This window comes from Rhagoletis zephyria, unplaced genomic scaffold (assembly GCF_001687245.7).
Source record: "Rhagoletis zephyria isolate East Lansing unplaced genomic scaffold, Rhagoletis_zephyria_1.1 Rzeph_scaffold_02077, whole genome shotgun sequence".
NCBI classification, from domain to species: Eukaryota; Metazoa; Arthropoda; class Insecta; order Diptera; family Tephritidae; genus Rhagoletis; species Rhagoletis zephyria.
The window spans coordinates 72,271-92,477 of NW_016159161.1; the positions used below are offsets into that span (position 1 = coordinate 72,271).

Consider the following 20,207-nt stretch of genomic DNA (forward strand, 5'->3'; position numbering starts at 1 on the left):
ATAGCTGATAAAAATCAGAATTTTTGTAAAATTTTTGCGATTAAAAAAAATTCTAACCCTGGAAAGGATTTAAATTTTTTTTTCAACTTTGCAATTTTCAGTGATCCACCCTAATGTTTATATTTGCATATATGCGTGTATATGTTTGGATATATACCCTGCAGGGAATTCAATTTTAGATGCAAATGAACTTATATTTGACGTACTCAGCATTGAAGTTAATTCAGTCAAAACTAGGGATACATATTTCTTTATCTTAGTACGTGCACTTTATGCCACAGAAACATGAGCTTTCAAGCCGCAGTGTACTGTAAAATTTTTAGGTGAACATTTCCAAATGTCTAAGAATTTGCGCGAACTTGATCGTAGGAAAGTGGACTAAAAACCAAATTAGCAAACCACTATTAACATTTCCTACTCCAATTTAAACTTCCTTCGACAAAGTTAGATACTTGGGAATCATTTCGGTCAGGAAGCATACATGGAAATGAAACGCTGAACAATGAAGGAGAAAAGCCACTGATGTCTTTTACGCCTTTGAGCTGGTAAAACTGGGGAGTTTCGCAAACATCCTTAAGTAAATCTTCCAAAAGAGAAAATTTAATGGCACGCAAAAATGGGAAGACATTTGTTTAGATCGGCAGATCATACATCCTAGGAAATCCAAAAGGTGAAAAAGTGTTTTACGACATGCGGCGACTCGCCATACACCATACATTAAGTACTCCGTGGTCTAGTCTGCTGCTGTAAGAGTTTAGTCTGCTGTAGTAGCCAGACCGAAGTTGTGTCAGTGTTATAAGGTTACTTCATTGCTAAACTATTCAGGTCGATAAGTCTAACCTGCTATATGTTGGAGACAATGGAGAAGATTATCGACCACGAAATCAGGTCAGACATTCTGAAACAAGCACCTTTGCCCTATAGCCCAGATGCATAAAAAACGGAAAGGTTAGTTTGACAAATAAAATTCAGAATACAGTGCCTTAGAATGTGAGGAATTGGCGCCTTGCGCTTTCCTTTACCTACATAGCCTGAAGCCTTCAGCTACACATAAATGTAGGCCTCTGTCAGTCGCTAGAGAAAAGATTTGGGCAAATGACTATCACATGGTTGAAAAAGATGCTTCATACCAAATTTACTGAGACCAAATAAAGAGATTACTCAATAGTAAATAAAAAAGTCATAAGCACACGACCGGAATGGCAGTCCTTGGTCATATATAGATCCGTAGACCCGACTGTCGGGAGAACGCTACGTAAACTCACTTCTCCTGTCGAGTCTAGTAGTTGAAAGATATCATTTGGAGTTTGAATAATAAAACTGTGTAAGCCCTTTTATCTAAAAATAATTTAGGATTTGAAAAGGTTTTTTTTAACTAGGTACGCAAAACGCATTTATTGTACTTTACTTAAACTCAACAATATTTTTCCACCAGACTTCCTTCCAAAGTTCGAAATGCTACAGGTTCTGAACTCATACTTTCCTTTTCCGTTTCTTTCAGCCACTTCCTGTAGGGAATGCTTCGCTACGACTGCGTGTGTATGTGGGTGTATCTTTATGTGCCTTCTCGATTATTTACTATGTAGGAGGTATACATATATGTATGTAGATAGTTTGTATACATATGTACATGTGTGTACAGGCATTAATAAGGCTTACAGACGCCGCATAGCATTTAAACTTTTCATCATTGCGTTACAGCTTTGGTAGAACTTTTCATGATCTTATTCACGCTCTTTTGCGGCCTTCGCAAAGTTTTTGACGCGTGGATAAGAAGTTTTGCATTTATCTAAGACTGGAAGGAAGCATGTTAAATTGTGTGAAGTTTAGCAACTCATGTGGTGCCGTTACCTAAATACCAATCAATCTATTTTAACAAAGGAAGAAGTTTTAAATTACGATATGAGGCAAACAAATGACATTTTCTGTTGAAAACTTAATGCTGGAAAGTAAACACTGGACGAAAAGTTTTTGGCAACTAGAAAACTAAGTATAATTATGCGGTTATATAAAAACTGGACATAAATTTTTTACGTTTCAAAAAGAATAATGGAGAATAAAGTTTGGCTTCTCAAAAACTGCACATATATTCTGATTTCTTCAAAAACTGGATAAACATATATATAACAAAAGATGTGGTAAAAAGCGAATGTCCTGGAAAAATGTATAACATATGAACAATAAAAAGTGGGCATATGAATATTATTTTTTAATGGAGGCAAAAATTTAAGCTAAGTTATTGAATGCCCCAATCCGTATGGACATTTTTTGAGACCATAACATTATGCCCATTTTTTTCTTTTAATGCTAAACTATAAAATATGTAAAAATGTAAATCTTGGGGATATCTTGATGAAGGTTTTAAAGTGAAATCTTATCCCAAGTGCGGTCATGAAATAAACTTTGGAGTTTTAAAAAAATTTTGCAAATTTTTATTTGATAAGCTCGAAGCACAGAAAAAAAATTAAAGCACAGGTTTTAGTTTGAACAAAAATGTTTCAAAGAAATTTCTAAATATTTTTGATTAAATTGTGATTAAAATAATATTTGAAAATAGTTGTATAAAGTAAAAGCTAAAAGCTTTGGTATTTTTTTAAATGGCAACCCTATGTAAAAATATTTTTCTATAAAATGATTCAACAGATCTGACTAGGAGGAAATATTATAATGTTTCAGAAATTTAAGTTTTTAATTTATTTATATTGATATTCTCTATACGTGGCAACCCTAAACATACGCATTTAGAAATTTTTTTAGATGGCAACCCCGTAAAATTATTATTGTTCTCTTTTACAGTTTTCCTTGTAAATTTTGGAGGCCGCGCCTTTCCTTTAAAAATTTTAGAATTTTTTTGTAGTCGGCAACCCCGTTAAAATCATTTTTTGCCTAATAGTTTGCGTTTCGAATTCCGTGGCAACCTTATTCATAAAAACTTTACAATTTTTTTTTTAGGTGGCAACCTCATTAAAATTATTATTTTTCTTTAATAGTTGTTTCTGCAAGTCTTGGTGGCTGTGCGTTGCTTCTAAAAACTTTATCGTTTTCTAGGTGGCAATCCCTTTTTAAAAATATTTTTTTGTTTAACAGTTTTGCTAACAAATTTTGGCGGCCGTGAACGTAGTAATCTTTAACAAACTTACGTTTTTTAATTTGCAATGCATTATGATATCCGTGGCAACCCTATTCATAAAAATTTCGGCAGAAATATTTTTACAAATTCTTTTTTTAAGCTTAAAAATTGTTACATAAATGACTTTTTTTATCAGAGCCTAATTGTTTATAAGCGTATTATTTGGTAACTCTATTCAAAGCTATGAATTCTAAATTATTTGAAAATTTTTCATTTAGTAAAAATATTGTCATATTTCTTTCATATATTGCTTTAGGTAATTTTAAGCTATTATAAAAATATATAGTAAATATTAGCAAAAAAATATGCCAGCCTACGTTTTATCATTTTCAATATGTAGATACTTTTTACATAAAGCGCATCGCTCAATCACTCACTACACGCATACACATATGTATGTACATACATATGTATATGTATGTATTACCCTATTTATTTACCAATGGTTTCGACAGCCACTCTCCTCAATGCTTTCGTATTATTCCACCAAAAAAGAAACGAGCTGCAATAATTAACATCCACCACCAACACCAATAAATTGAGTTTCAACAAAAGTTAATTGAAAACTGTTAAATGTTTGTTTTTTCCACTTTCGATTTCCCAAGAAAAAGTTTTACTCTAATACCTACATACTACTACTCGCATAAACAAAACATAGAATGTTCGAAATGTTTGTTCAGCAGCAATGAGAGTATATAACCCAAAGCATGTAAACTTTTGCGAAAACTTTCGTAAGTTCCAACCGCAAAGCAACTCTGCGTCTTGCAATGCACCAAATACTTACTCGAAAGCAGCATAAGTAAATGAAGAAGTCGTCAGTTCGGTTGAAAGGCTCTTAATTGAATCAATGGGAAATTGGTCAAGTCTGGATTAAGAGTTAACTTTTTACGAATGTTTTTTTTCGTTTTCTGGTGCCTGCGAATGTGTGTATTTACTCGTAAGTTTAAGTATTTATTTGTATGTTTGCGGTAATTTTGTTAACGAAAATTGGTCAATAGCATCACTTTTTGAGTTGGTATAAACTTTATGCTGCAGGCGTAAAGCTCTTTTCTTCCCCCTTTTCGGCATCACGGTATAAGCTTCTTAAATAAAACACGAAGGGAATTAGTTGATAAAGAAGTTGCGGTCAAGTAAGTTTTAAAGCATTTAGATACTTAAGAAGATATTAGTTTTGGACGCATGCGTCATACTTATATTTAAATACAACTCTGAAGTGAGGTTTTAAGTTGTTTAACTTCTGGGGAATTGATATGCATACATATGCAAAGCCATATTCACAAAAAATATTGTTGCAAAAGTTGTTTTATTTTGAAAAAAAAGATTTCAAAATAAATTAGAACTAAAGTTATAGGAAATCAAAACTGGAGAGTGTGACATGCACTAATGTTTACCTATTCGATTTTGTTGTCCTATTTAGTGAAGTATCTATTCGTTGTAAAAGTATTTGAAATCACGAAAACTTGAATCTCTCCGATAGCAAGAAAATAGTTATCTATTAATGAAAATGTTTTCCGTCTGTCACACAAACCTGGGAACTCGATACTCTAACTTGAAAATAGGCGCTGGAAATAGCTTTGTGATAATCCGTTTCATGGCAAAACTGTACCCAAAAATTTGTCTTTGCCTGCTGAGCGTTGACTTCTATTAGGAAAAAAAATTGAAACTGCGTTCTACCCCGGGCATGTACACTAGGCCAAACTACCGTACAAGCAAATCAAAAAATGGGTTCACCATACACCCCTAACCCTAAAGCACTTTTGCGCCGATGGCTGTGGGTTGGTTAGTAACAGCGCTTCCTGATCGCTGTCTAGGACACAATTAGCTCGATTTGGCGCCATTTTGATACACTTCTATGTTGTTAGGTCTAACCATTTTGATTTTCTAAAGAATCTATCGCTTTCGCTAAGGTAGCTCCTGATAGGTCGGTTAGTTGTGTTACCAGGTGTTTGCCTATTATTTTACGTCTAGTATTCGAAAGGCCTGGACATTCACAAAGGAAATACTGAACATTTTCCTCGCTATCTTCTAATTGACAGCTGCGGCAAATCCTATTATGGGATAGTCCTGTTTTTGCCGCATATTCGCCTATGGAACAGTGCCCCGTAATGGTTGCTATCATTCTCAACAGGCCAGTCAGGCCATAGTTTTCTTGATAACTTACGAGTCTGTATATCTGACCATTTGCATCTAGCCATTTGCTCAAGTAAATGCGAGGTAATCTCTCTTTGGACTATTGCAAAGGGACAATTTAGTGTCACCGCTTCGGCTTCATCCAAACCAGCTCCTGCCTTCGCAGGTCATCGGCCTTCTAATTACCATCTATATTCCTAGGTCCGGGAATCCAGACAAGAGAAATGGTGGTCGACTGAGACACTGAGCATTCCCTCATTAGCTTAGACTTGGTAACCGCGGACGCTATTGCCAACAGCGCCGCCTGTCGAAATATACTTTACTCTTGCATCCGACTCTATTGCTTAGGATTTACAGGCTTCTAGGCATACTAGAACTTCCGTTTGGGAGATGCTTGTATCCTTTCCCAACCAAAGAGATAGAGCCACAACGAGTTCCTCGGAGTAGACTCTCGCTCCCACACCGCAATCCATCTTGGATGTGTCGGTATTTAGAGAGATGGCCTCTCGGTAGGTCATTCGGTCTCTTCTCCAGGCTCTTCTATATGGGAAGAACACTTACACGTTACAGCTGGTGTCCGAAGTGTATATTCACCCGCAAAGGCCTGACTCTCTGAGTCTGACCGCCGATTTCATAGCCACTTCTTTCAGGTGAAGATCAATAGGAGTTAGTTTGAGGATAGCATTTAGCGCTTCTATTGGGCAGGATCTTAGTGCGCCGGTTACTCCTGCGCTTGCTGCCTTTTGTATGCTTCTTAGTTCGCTGACATTATATTATTTGCTGAGTCCGGGTCAACAGACCAAAGCGCCTGATACTAGAATTGGTCTTATGATAACGGTATACGTCGACATCACAAGTTTAGGTTTTAGTCCCCAGTGTCTGCTACAGATTCTCTTTCAAGTATAGTATGCTATCTAGGCCTTCTGCCTACGAAATTCGACATTGATTTACCAATCAAGTTTGCTATCCAGCACAACTCCGAGATACTTTTCGCTGTAGGGTAATGAGAGCGTCTTGCCGTCTAGCGAAGGCAGTTTGAATTGTGTTGGTGTTTGTAAAAGGATAAGATCTGTCTTGGCTGGGTTCACATATAGGCCGCTTTTCGTCATTCGAAGAGCGCTTAGAGCTTCAAAATGTATAAATAAGGAGTGCGGTATGTATATTTACGTAAGTAACTTTAATCAGCTACCAAAATTTTATTTCAACTCAATTATAAATCTAAAGTGAGCGCCAGGATTGCCATACTTTGTTCAGGGATCCTTCTGCCAGCAATAAGTATAGCGTCTTCTTTCAAACACAATTAGACATGCAATTATTTACGCGTGCTTTTGAATTCCCTTTAAATTTTCTGATCAACGAGCCGTTATTAAATTTGTATATAATCCGTAGTGCAAACATGATACTATACGTAAGTATAAAGAAAAGTTTTAAATAGCATTTCAAAAGCAAATTACACACCAGGGATGGAATTTCAAAATGTCAAAATGTGGATAATGGTCTTCAAAAATAGGCCGAAAAGAAGATGAAAATGCCACAAAATTATATTTCTTTTAAGGCATTTTAAGAGCAATATATTTTTAGAAATAATATTTTTAAAATACACTGCAATTGGCATGTAGATGTGCAAACTGGTTTTTTTCGAACAGAGTTGCCACCTGTAGAACAATTGTATTCAAATTATGCAATAAGCAATGCCATAATAACCGCGCCGTTCGCTCGATTTTCGAAAATAGGGTGTCAAATTAAAAGGCTTAGACTGCTGATATGCAATAAGGTTTTACTTTTTTGAAAAAAGTTGTTAGCTTTTAAAAACTTATATCAAAATAATTTTTACAAAAAATAAAATATTGCAAAATGAGTATCAATGGAAATGGTTTTGAAAGTCGTTCTTTCTTAACCTAACTTTAGGAGGATTGCCACCTGATTAAAAAACCAAATTAAATTTGAATTAAGGAAATTAAATAGGAAACAAATGTTGCAACATATGGGTGCCAAACGAAAGATGGCAAAGAAAGTAGCAGTTTGAAAATACTTTGAAGTGGGGTGATGCCACCTGCTTGAAATGTCGAATTTATTTAAATTATGCAAAAGTTATATGAAATATGAAAATTTGTATGTCAAACGAAAGAGTGTAAAGAAGTATTTAGTTTTAACATTAAGAATATTTTTGAAGTGTTGGAAGAGTTAACTGAATTATTAAAATATGGGTATCAAACGAATGGGTTTGAAAAATTTTTATTTCTGAACTATATTTAGCGGGGTTTCTACATGTTTAAAAAATAAAATTCAACTTAATTCATCAGTTAATTAAAATATCTATCGCAAAGTTAGATGAAGAATATTTAATAATTTTAACGCAAGTTATTTGAGATATGAAGCGAAAGTGTGTTAAAAAACTTGAGTTTTGACATTTAGCATGTTTTAGGAGGGTTGCCACGTGTTTATAAAGTGGCATTCATATTATTTAAGAAGTTGGATGAATTATTAAAAGATGGATATCATCGTAATCATTTTGAAAAGTCTTTCTTTCTGAAATATATTTAGGAGAGTTGCCACCTGTTTAAAAAATTATTTAATGGACTGTAAAACTGCAAACTTAGAATCATTCTAAATATTCTGAATTAAAAGCTTGTTGTGGCGAAAACTTACGTTTCGTACAACGTATTCACAAAAGAATTCAGCGGTATGTAAATATTTCTCACGGCCCTTATTTTAATTTTTTAGTGCTTTTAATTTTCACTTTTTGTATTTTTTTATTATTTAATGTCGTACGTGATTTTTTGTTATATACTGGCATTTTATGCTATCTTTATATATTTTATGATTGTGCCAAAAATTGTTCTATGTGCCTACTTTTCCATCACTGTTACAAACCCACTAAATAAAATATACAAAATAAAAATATAAAAAAATTCTTAAGCCCCTAGACGCACCTCTAAATTAACAACCTGCGCATTGGCATATTCTTTAAATTCAACAGCCTTATGCCACTCTCCGCAGGCTGCAAACAAATTTCATTTCATTGGGAAAAATTCTTATAACTAGTGACTACCGATAGAAGAGCGTAGATATAGACAAAACCAAGAAGATAAAAAACGAAATTGGAAATAACAAGCTAAATAAGTATCCACTCACCGTTTGCGCTCTCGCTACTACTGATGGGCGACAGCTCTGCGTCAGCGCTGCTATGCTGCGTATCTTTTGTAACACGATGCAGCGCGTGCAGGGCAAGTGGAGAGGCCGCCAACGATGATAATAGCCTGATATCCGCGGGCTGAGCACTAACATCATTTACATTTTCATTACTCAGCTTGGCACTGGCAATGGCTGCAACAGCAGTTACGCTAAAATGGGCAGTGGCTTCGTTAGCTGCTGACGACGATGTGGCTGTTGCGATGGGTTGTTGCGTATACGCCACGTTGCCATTGGCAGTGCTGCTGGCCGCACTTTTGTGTTGATAATCTTTTGTAATTATTGGCATAGGCGGCGAGTGCATGTCATGCGTGCCTAATGATGACGACATTGACGAGGATGCTTGTTGTGATGTGGATATTGCTGGCAATGCACCATGTGCGCAAGCTGCTAATTCAGACGAAGGTCCTATGCCTACCACAACCACTGGCATTGAGGACATTGCTGCTGTTTGTGTGTAGCGTTGCGGTAGCGATATATGCAAAGTTGGTTTGTGATATTGTTGGCGGCTTTGTTGTTGTTGGTGTTGCAGGTGTATATCAANTGCGCAAGCTGCTAATTCAGACGAAGGTCCTATGCCTACCACAACCACTGGCATTGAGGACATTGCTGCTGTTTGTGTGTAGCGTTGCCGTATATGCAAAGTTGGTTTGTGATATTGTTGGCGGCTTTGTTGTTGTTGTTGGTGTTGCAGGTGTACATCAAGTTGTTGTTGTTGTTGTTGTTGTTGTTTACTATCTTGTTGCACTCGTTCCGCATTCATGCCCTTAGTTTCACACTGCTGCATGCCACTAAATGGCCAACCCATTATGCTGAACACCAACAATATTTGTAAAGTCTCAGATAGGAGCGTGTCTAGGACATTCGCGTTGCGTCGCAATGTAAAACGCATTTTTTGGGCTTATTAGCGTACATTTAAGAGGTGGTGATGACATAGAATTTTATTAAGGTTTCTCTAATTGCAAGCATTTTTTTTGTTTGTTGCTCTTCTGTTTGTGTGGGGCTATTAGGTAGAATTTTTGGGTCTATGGATCTTTTGTCTCCTATTGCGCACGCTGGCAAATAGCTTCGTTATTCCGCGTTTACCTTTTTAAAAGTACGCTGTTAATCTGCAAAGTATAAAAATATTATTATCATTAAGCTATATACATATTTATGTAAAGGTATTTAGGAATATCTTTCAATCTTCGAAGTCTAAGCTAAGTTTTTGCAGTGCAGAAAAAGCTCACATTCAGACATTTACTTAACTTTTTGTGCTGAAAATTTATAATTAACAGCCAACTTAGAGTTAGCCCTCAACTGTCTCTCGGAAAAGAGTTTAGAGCGTGCAGACGTGGCAAGATTTCCAACTTTTGCACGCAATTCGGTGTTAAATTGAGAAAGAGAAAATTTTTTTCCATGCGTGAACAGCCAGAAATACCTTTCCGTCACTTTTCGGAAATCAGTTTCAGCAATTAAAGTTACATGTTTTTAAATGATTTTCAAATTTAATATAATATTAAATAAAAACAAGAACAATAAAAAAACAACCGGCAAAGCGGCTCAAGGTTGCATTTTAGTACTGAGAAGGATTGCGAGAAATTCATTCGCTGTGTGAACAGCCAACAGGCGTTTTCAGAAATTTCGAATTTCGTAAACAAAAAACCTCTTTCGAAAGACACTTTACAAGCAAGGTGTGACTGTTCATCTAACTGCTTTCTGAAACTTTTCAATTTGACAGTCTTTTCGAAATATATTGCCTTACCACGTCGTACAGGCACTTTACTAACTCAACTCTTTAGTAGTTAATTTCTGGAGCCACAACTGTTATGCCTTTTTTCAAAGAAGTCGAAAACTATTCACTACTTCTTCATCGATATGTTTTCGATCGAAAATTAAGAGTTACAATTTTACTTAAATTTTTCCGTTCAACCGTCCTAAAAATATTTTTCGAAATAAGGCGTTTTTAACTCCTTTCATTTGGTGTCTACATTGTTGTGATATTTTATTTAAATTATTACTTACTGTTGAAATTATTTATTTACCTTAGTAATTTATTAATTTTAACCTTTGAGAAAGGTGGCAGGTGTCTTCAAAAAATATCCTAAATATACGTTAATACGGACATTAAATTAACATATCATAATTTTGAACACTTTTGCGAGTGTTTCTTTTTCTGAATATTCATGTGAACTATCACCCTCAAAATGCGAATGATCATGCGCTGAGACAAAGGGCCTTATGCATAAAAAGTGAGCTTAAGCTCAGACTCAATTTTTGCACTGAAAGGGTGAGCTCAAGCTCAAGAATTTGTACTGAAAAACGAGTCGGAGCTTAAGCTCACTTTTTATGCATGAGGCCCAAAATGTTTTCAGGAAAATCTAGTTTAGTGACGGAAGAAAATATGTATATTTACCATGATAACTTGAGGAAAATATTTTCATAGTAGCCGTAAAAATACAGAATTTTATAATTCGCTTACGAAAGCTGCGAGGCATCCTCATGTTTATGTATAGTACATGCGTGGTATGCGTGTACAACATTTAAAAAATAAAATATTATTACACAATGGCTTCAATTTCACAATAATCCTACGCCCAATTGAGCGTTTAATAATGCCATATTGTGGTTAAACATTTGCTAAGCGTAGTAGAAAAATATTAAAATTTACGCGAAGTGTGTAAAAAATATAAGCAATTCGACTACGTATCAATATTGTAAAATCTAAAATTATACATAAGTATGTAAATCAGGAACAAATAAACATCGACAGAAATAGATGCGCTCACATCATAATCCATGATTTTTCTTTTTTTTAGCTAGGTTTGCAAAAACGGAAGCGTCCATTTTTTTATTTGTGTAGAAAAATACCGAAAAAACTTTATTTTTTTAACAAATTGATTTCTGTCTAAAGAAAGAGAACTTTTGTATTTCTCTTTTTCATTTTGCTTAGCAACTATGTATGTATACAAGTACATAAATAAATAATAATCACTTTTTGACCAAAGTAAGCAAGCTGTGGCCGATGCGGTGTAGTGGTTAGCAGTACGCGCTACCACTCCACAGGTTCGGGTCCTGGTTAAAGCAATATCGCAATGAAATATAGAAAAAAGGTTTTTATTTTTTAAAGCGGTCGCCCCTCGGCAGGCAGTGGGCTCCGAATTGTTTTCGCCATGAAAAAAAGCTTCTCATAAAAATACAATCGCCGTTCGGAGTCGGTGTAAAACTATAAGTCCCCCCTTTTTGTATAACAACATCAGGGCGCACGCCACAAATCGGAGGAGAAGCTCGGCCAAACACTAACATATGTGTAAACGCCAATCTATTATTATTTTTATCAAGCAAGCAAATTGAAGCCTGATTGCTGCATTGGCGTTTGGATGAGCTTTTTGCATTACGCAAGTTACTATTTTAAATATTTTGTTTTTCATGGTGAAAACCTGATAAAACTCAATGCATATTTCCAAGTTTGATATACCGATTGATAGGAGAAGGCCAACGGGAGCATTAGGGCAGGCGTGCTTGGCCCAAGATTCCAGAAAAGTCTGCCAATTGGCTCATAGCCAACCATATTCCAGCGGAAGTCTTCGAAATCGAACTCTGTGTTCGAGAATGTCTTCGGAGAAGGTCAAACGGTACCAGAATAAATATTATGTTCGATAGTCAGGCAGCACTAAAGGCTCTAGACTAATTTAGAGCGACACCAAGAGAGGTGGACAGGTGTAAAACTCTTCTAAACAGCCTATGAGCCCATAATAGAGTTACACTGTGATGCGTCCCTGGGCAAGAAGGGTTTAAAGGCAACGAAAGAGCTGACTATCTGGAAAAACGTGTAGCCCAAATGCGCATGCATGGTCCCGAGTGTTATTAGTGTGACTTTAGAACTGGAAAATCCACCATAGACCAGGTATTCACAATACGGCAAATCTTAGAAAAGACCCGCACTCTATAGGGTCATGAAAATGACGTTATAACGTAAATCATGCTCTATTCCATGATCCTTTCCCGATGAAATGCGCGCGTGGACGCGTAGAGGTGTTTTTCATGCGATTTATATGGCCAACTGGCTGGCAAGTGTGCTATCCCAACATCTGTTTAAAACATAACTACATAATATGTCATTTAAAACAAATCTACTAACTAAAATCTGCTATTGAATTAAATTTCACAATTCAATTTAAGCACTCCAATTTCGATACTATTTTATTAACATTTTATCAAAAGGTTTTTTGTGCACCACATTCGATACTTTATTTGTATAAATATTTACTTACTCTAAATAGAGCAACCACATCCGCATTTTTTGCATTATTCTCTTCGCTGCGAGGGCATTTAAATATTTATTTTCACTCACTTGTGCCACTGATAAACAAATTCATTGCTGTTTTTTTGTTGTACACAAATTTCCCACGCATGCGATTAATTTTGATTTATGTATATGTCGACTAAATGTACGCCACTTACTTTGTGCGCTTTTTGCCTGTCCTCTGTAACACAGTTTAATTCTTTGCATTTTACATATATTTATTTATTTTATAACACTTTTACTTTTTATTGTATTTATTTTTTATTAGTCTTATCACGTTGCAGATGCCGCAATAGTGCGGCTGTGGTCACACTGACCTATTAACAAGGACATTCAAGCATATATGTATGCATGTAGCTCATTCATGCGCGCTATGGAGTTGAAAGTGTTGTACAATATGCTGTGTTTGTAGAGCAGGAAGAGCACACAAACATATGTATGCAAGTGTGTAGAACAAAATAGTGCGCCATGGCGTATACGCGTTTGCTCTTTAATACATCACCACATATTTCACTAGCTGCACTTTTTGCTTCTTTTTTTTTGTTTTTGGCTGTGTATGTGTATTTGAATATGCGTACACATGTACATACATCCTTCGTGAGTCACCTGCTCGGTTGTTGGTTAGGTAATAACTTTCACTTTCAGCCCATAATTCATTGCGATGGGTTGACGTGCATGTATGCGCCAGCCGTAGTACACGCAAGCAAGCAGGGACGCACTACCGACCGCATACAAAGAAGTATACGTATGTACGTATGTATGTACATACTGGAAGAGCAGCAGGTGAATGTGCGCTAGCAACTGGAACAACAACAACAACAAATATAGCTTTAGCTACGCTCAGTTGGCGTGCACTCTTTGCTTTTTCCGGTGAAGACTGATGCAACTGAAAGCGGTTTATGTCACTCTAGACGACTCCGCTGCTGCTGCTGTACCCCCATATCTGACTCTACTGTTGGTCACAATACATGTGGCACTTAAATTTATAGTCCACGTTTTATGTATCCGCTTCCGTAGCATAGCCGGTATTGCTCAGCGACGCTTGCCTACTGGTACATTCACATTCGTTAAAAATGTGGGATTGCGTTTGCTACCTTTATCTACACTGCACCGCCGTCGTTCTCTTTCACTCTTCCAACCTGTCTGCCGTTCTTTTTTTTTGTCTCCACCCCCATGACAACGCCAGCGACATTCGCTGGTGCACTATGTCAACGTCGCGTTTACGCGCGTATCCTGACCAACGCCTTTACTCTTCTCAGCTTACAGCAATTTCTGCATTTAAGTGCCACTAGTCTAGGTATGTATGTACGTATACGTGTGCGTGTGCGTGTACGTGTGTGCGTGTATTTGTGCACTACATATGTATGCAATATACATTTAATAGATTACAATGTCATATTTGTTACAACTCGTTGTGACAAACGATTTGCTGTTTCAGCTTGTAAATGCAAACATTCATGCAGACATGGAATTGTATATACGTGTGTACATACATACATACATACATATTTGCTTTACGTATTGGAGGATAAGGAAGTTAGTGTGAAAGTAAAAGGAAACTGCTCGATTGCGCAAAACCCCGCCAAAGCAACCTTAGCAACGCCAACAACGCCGGCGGCACCACCACCTCAGCTACCTCATACATACTGTACACGCTGGATTGCATGGGGAGCTTGAAGTGGCATTTGATGCGATTTATTCAGACAAATAGCGCGTAACGATTTTCCTTGACAGCGGCTGCTACATACATGTCTTGGATTTCTACATTTTGCTTTCTTGTTTGCTTGCTTGCTTGCTTGCTGCTATTTGTGGCACAGGCACATTGCTGGCTGTAAGGCTGCTTTTGTTATGACAAGCACTTTTCCTTCTTTCTTTCTTTCTTTTTATAGCTGGTTTAGCTACATATTCATATGCTATTTTAGTGAATTTCTTGCTTTCAGATGCCAACCGTTTGTTTGCTTAAATATTTGCTGCTATTTTTGTTAGGATTCTGATAGCATTGTACAGCCATTTCCTATTCCTAACTTTCGGTTACGCTAATTTTACTCCTTTGACACAGAAATCAGCCGTCTAACATTCGTCTTAGCGTAAATATAGTGCTTATCATAACTATAACACACTCACATTTTGACAAGGTTTGAACATTTATTTGATTATTTTTTTTAATTTAGGCTATTTTTTATAAAAATTTAGTTTATTCATTAAAAAAAATCCAAGTTTTAAACTTATTGCAAAATTTAAAAAAAAAATCAACGAACTTTCGTAAAAACTTCGTGCTTTTTAATTCGATTTCCTAGAAAGATCTGGAGTAGGCAGTATTGTAGCACATTCAATTTTGGTAGAATAAAGTACAAGGTTGATGCAGCTAGGACTTACTGATGATTCTCGGACTTTTTTTTTTTTTTGTTGACAGTATCGGTCATTTTATTCTATAAGAAGTGTGTATGTTCGACGATTTATTGTGTGCAAAATAAGAGAAACGCCTACAGCATAAAAAATGCCAAAATCCAACGTTAACTTATGTCTTGTTGCATTCAAATTGGCTAGAAAACTACATACTCAATATGTTTCTAAGAAATTTTAAAAAACTCAAAATTTTAATGATTTCTTTATATATTGCACAAAGATTGAAACCTGGATTTACACGGTTTTTGTTTAAAAAATAAAACATATAAAAAATATTAACATTAAAAAATTGGTAAAGACATAAATAATCAAATCAAGGACCGAACATAACAGTTATTGCTGAAAGCTGTCATGGAAAAATTCACTATGAAGGAAATGTTCTACAATTAAGTGACACATTCCACTCGATTTCTTTTTTCACCGAGACTCAAATTTGAAAATAAATTTTTATTTGCAAAAATAAAAAAATAACAGTTATTATGAATTTTTATATTATAAATTTAAAATAACAATTATTTTTGATTTTTATATTATATGTCTTAGATAACAGTTATTGAAGACTTTTATTTATAAATGTCATCAATAAAAGTCAGTCGGTGACATTTGCTTTTAAAAGTCATCAATATAAATTAATTTTTAAACCATTCGTATAAAACTCATTAACATTTTTCTCAGTTAAGAAGGTGTTGGGAAACAAATGTTTTCTACGCGTTATACAAATGACTTTTATAAGTATGATTTATTTATGACTTCCATAAAAAAAAGTCTTCGATAACTGTTATCAAAGACATATAATTTAAGAATCAAAACATAACTGTTATTTGCAGGTTATTTAGATAAAAATCAAAAATAATTGTTATTTTGGATTTATAAAATAAACGTCAGATATAAGGGTTATTTAAGGAGTAATTAAATAAATCACAAAAAAAATTATTATTAAAGAGCATTTTTTTTAATTAAATTTGTAAATGTTACGGTCCCCGAATCAAATCTTGTCAATATGTGAGCGAGTTATAATTTTGATAAGCACTATAGTCTTAGCACATATCAATGTACAGATGTCTGTTTATTGCTATTTATCGAGTGTACTATTATTTATTTAATATGGTCAAGGTAACTAGAAATAAATAAACCAACGAAAATTTGAGGTCATGAACTTTTTCGATTGCAAATCAATCTAAGCAAGCAAGTTAATACCGATATACATTCCTGAAGCTAAGAAACATAAATTAGAGCAGGAAATTATGCATTCAAATAACTCAAGTTTGCTTGTATTTTATAGTATGCCGACATACATAAATCGTTTGCTTAAACAATAACAACATTAAGAAGTAGCTGGAATAGCGGTTGTAATTTTTGCCGAAATATACGACTTTTGGTATGTTTTTTTTTTGTTTGGTACACTGTTATTTTATTTGCAGGTTTGGTATATTTTTGAATTCTAATAAAATTAAGTACTTGTTACAAACACCATATATTGAAAAGTCATTGCAGTACAAGCAGATATCCCTTTATGCGTTCCTTGACATTTCAGCTGAGTTTGATAGTACGTCATACGAAGCAAAATTCAATTGGGACCACCCTAACCGTTTCAGTACAAAAAATCAGCCGCTGAAGCTAAAAGTCTGAAAACTAGTTGACCGTCTAATTTTGGGTCATTGATTTTAAAAATACAATCAAAAAATTGCCGTTATTCGGTATCCGTTATATTGGACAGTGGTCCTCTAGATTTGTAAACAGGGAAGTGATATCAATAATTTTTCTTTTCTTCTTTTGCGAAACGTATTTCAAAACTGATAATGATATTTGACGTTTTTTCCGGATCTCAATTCCACCGAAAAATGGTTAATTTGTTCATATATGTTACACTACAAAATATCGATTTTTGTGACACTTTTAACCTTTATGAAAAAAATACGGTCAATTGCATGTCGAAAATGCAGTAAAAGAAATGGGGCCAAATAAGAGTAATATACATTTCTCAAAGCAACTGTTATTTTAAAAACAAAAGCTCCTATTTAAGAAAAAAGGAGCTTTAAGTACAAAAAAAAGATTATCCAATATATTGGACAATTTTACTGAAAATGCGAATATGTGTACCTTAGACTGCATCACAAAAAAATGTGGTTTCTCCACCGCGAGTACAAAACCTATTATATTCGAAGCGTTCACCAAAATATTTCGGAGAAATATTAAGATTTGCGTGAGCTGGACCGATTTGAAAATACCTCCAAAAATAGAGTTTCAGATGACAAAACGGTTTAAGCCCAAAAATCTGCATTAAAAATATTTAAAAATTGTTGCAACGGAATCGTAATAATGAGGTTAATGAAGCTGTTTTTTAAACTTTTTTCAAAGATTGATTTAAGAAAAACTTACGTTACTGGGTCAAAACTACTCCGATTTGGACTTGATAGGTATCAGTGGAAAGGTATTTTGCCAATAAGCACAAAAAACTCATTGACGTACCAATTTTTTAATACAAACACATCTTAATTAAACTTGGAATGTAGCTCGTGCATCCCACCTTTCTATTTCATACTTTGAATGAAAAATAAAAAGGGTAAGTAAATATATTTCCAATGATAACTCATAAGTCTAAAATGGAATATATGTGGTCCAGTTATTCAAGTTTTTCTTATATCAATCTTTGAAAAAAGTTAAAAAACAGCATCAAAAATCTCATTGTGACGATTCCGCTGCAAAAATGGCTTTTTTTTTGTCATCTGAAAGGAATTTGTTTTCAAAAAATTCTTTAAGAAACTACTTTTTTCAATTCCTCCAGTATTTTCAAATCGGTCCAGCTAACGCAAATCTTAATATTTTTCCGAAATATTTTGGTGCAAGTCTTAAAATATAATAGATTTTATAATTTCGGTGCAAACACAGTACCGATTTTTTTTTTTTGTATGGGGAGGGCTTCAGTCTAGTGTACATATATGACACTATTTGCTGGAAAAAAATGCACAAAAAAATTATAAATGTTAAAACTTAAAAACCAAAAATTTCGTAAAATAGCTAAAACTGGCAAAAACTTGCCAAAAACTGCATTTAAATCTCAAAAGTTACGGACAAAAATTTATGTTAAGAGATTTTTTCGCCGCTTCGGTAGCTAGTTCATCGGATTTCTTGTTGCCATTTATCTTCTTTTTTTTTTGCATGCAAACACATAGTTCAGCAGCCGATGTTCTTGAAATTGATGGGGGAACTAGTTTATCTGGGATCTCGAAACATAAAAAAGCTTCAAGAGCCACCTTTCCTGCAAGAAAATAATACAAAATTTATCCCGCACCTCTGTAGCTGCTTTAACTTCTAACGCTAAGACTGCTTTGCTTTTTCTAAATTTTCAATACAAAGTCTAGACGCCCCAATCAAATTGTTGATAAACTTTACATTGTTGCCTTTACTTAACGCTCACTTTAGTGAACACATTCCAGACATATTAAATTTTTATTGCCCCACTTAAATAACCCAGTTTTCTTGCTATGTACATAAATTGATTTCACTCGTCAAAACAAATAACCAGCGACCATTTTCTAAAAACTTAAGCGTTTTGTAACAATTACTTGATTTCTAATACATACACACATACATATCTACTTATCATTCACGCACTTAAATGTACATTAGTCATTCGCTACTTTTTTGAATTATTTATTGACAGCAACCATTTGAAAATAAAGTGTCGATTAGTGTTTATCTTTGTTGTTAGATAATATTGTTTTACGTCTAATGTCTTTAGTCTAACCCAATCCCTATGGTATGGTATCTAAATTTCTACGCTTTGTTGTTTAGTTTTTTTTTTTTTTGTTATTCCACTACCTTTTTTTTTGCTTTGTTTTGCTACTTTANTTCCTGCAAGAAAATAATACAAAATTTATCCCGCACCTCTGTAGCTGCTTTAACTTCTAACGCTAAGACTGCTTTGCTTTTTCTAAATTTTCAATACAAAGTCTAGACGCCCCAATCAAATTGTTGATAAACTTTACATTGTTGCCTTTACTTAACGTTCATTTTAGTGAACACAGTCCAGACATATTAAATTTTTATTGCCCAACTTAAATATCCCAGTTTTCTTGCTATGTACACAAATTGATTTCTCTCGTCACAACAAATAACCAGCGACCATTTTCCGAAAACTTAAGCGTTTTGTAACAATTACTTGATTTCTAATACATACACACATACATATCTACTTATCATTCACGCACTTAAATGTACATTAGTCATTCGCTACTTTTTTGAATTATTTATTGACAGCAACCATTTGAAAATAAAGTGTCGATTAGTGTTTATCTTTGTTGTTAGATAATATTGTTTTACGTCTAATGTCTTTAGTCTAACCCAATCCCTATGGTATGGTATCTAAATTTCTACGCTTTGTTGTTTAGTTTTTTTTTTTTGTTATTCCACTACCTTTTTTTTTGCTTTTTTTTTCTACTTTGTTTATTTTTTTATGGTCTGTTTTCTCTTTTTTGTTACTCAAGCGAAACGCCGACCATTTGGGACAAAATATTTGCAAATTTGTTTGTTTACTCGTTTGTTCATCGGCAGCCCATTAAAATTCTTTGCATATTTTTAGGCGCGTGCACCATGCTGTTATGCACACGCTCGACTGCAGGCTGGCAGGAGGAAGGACTACCAGCAACAACAGTAACCAACAGCCAGACTACATAAACAATATAAAAAAGATATGTATGTAAGTGTGGGTGTGCTAACGCAAACGAGCTCTGCAGTAGCGCAATCTAATGTAAATTCTATGTTGGCGTTCCAGTTTTCTTTCTTTTCTCCCGACACCTAGTCCAGATTTTTGTTACATTGTTTTTGTCGTAGTGTTTTCAGCACGTCTTGGCAACTAAGTTAATTTTCGCCTACGCTATAGCTGTTTTGGAGCTTGTGCGTGTATTTGTGTGTATGTATGTGTGTGTGTGTGTGTGTGTGTTTGTGCTTAGGCCAGCGGTATTACATTTTAAAGTAAACAACTAAATTTGTTCATACTTCAGTGACTATCTAGTAGCATTCTGTTGCCCCAATGTGGGTGGATTTACTAGGATGTGATTTCTA

The 20,207-nt window shown here is 34.8% G+C and overlaps 1 protein-coding gene across 1 annotated transcript in view; it reads right to left on the bottom strand.

Moving 5' to 3' along the window:
- Positions 1-9,545, bottom strand: part of dpr20 (defective proboscis extension response 20) — a 72,318-nt gene extending 62,773 nt beyond the window's left edge. The window contains 2 exon segments of the mRNA XM_017620197.1: positions 8,396-8,899; positions 8,963-9,545. Coding sequence (XP_017475686.1) covers positions 8,396-8,899; positions 8,963-9,344 — 886 coding nt within the window. The 5' untranslated portion in view covers positions 9,345-9,545.
- Positions 9,546-20,207: the final 10,662 nt, after the last annotated feature.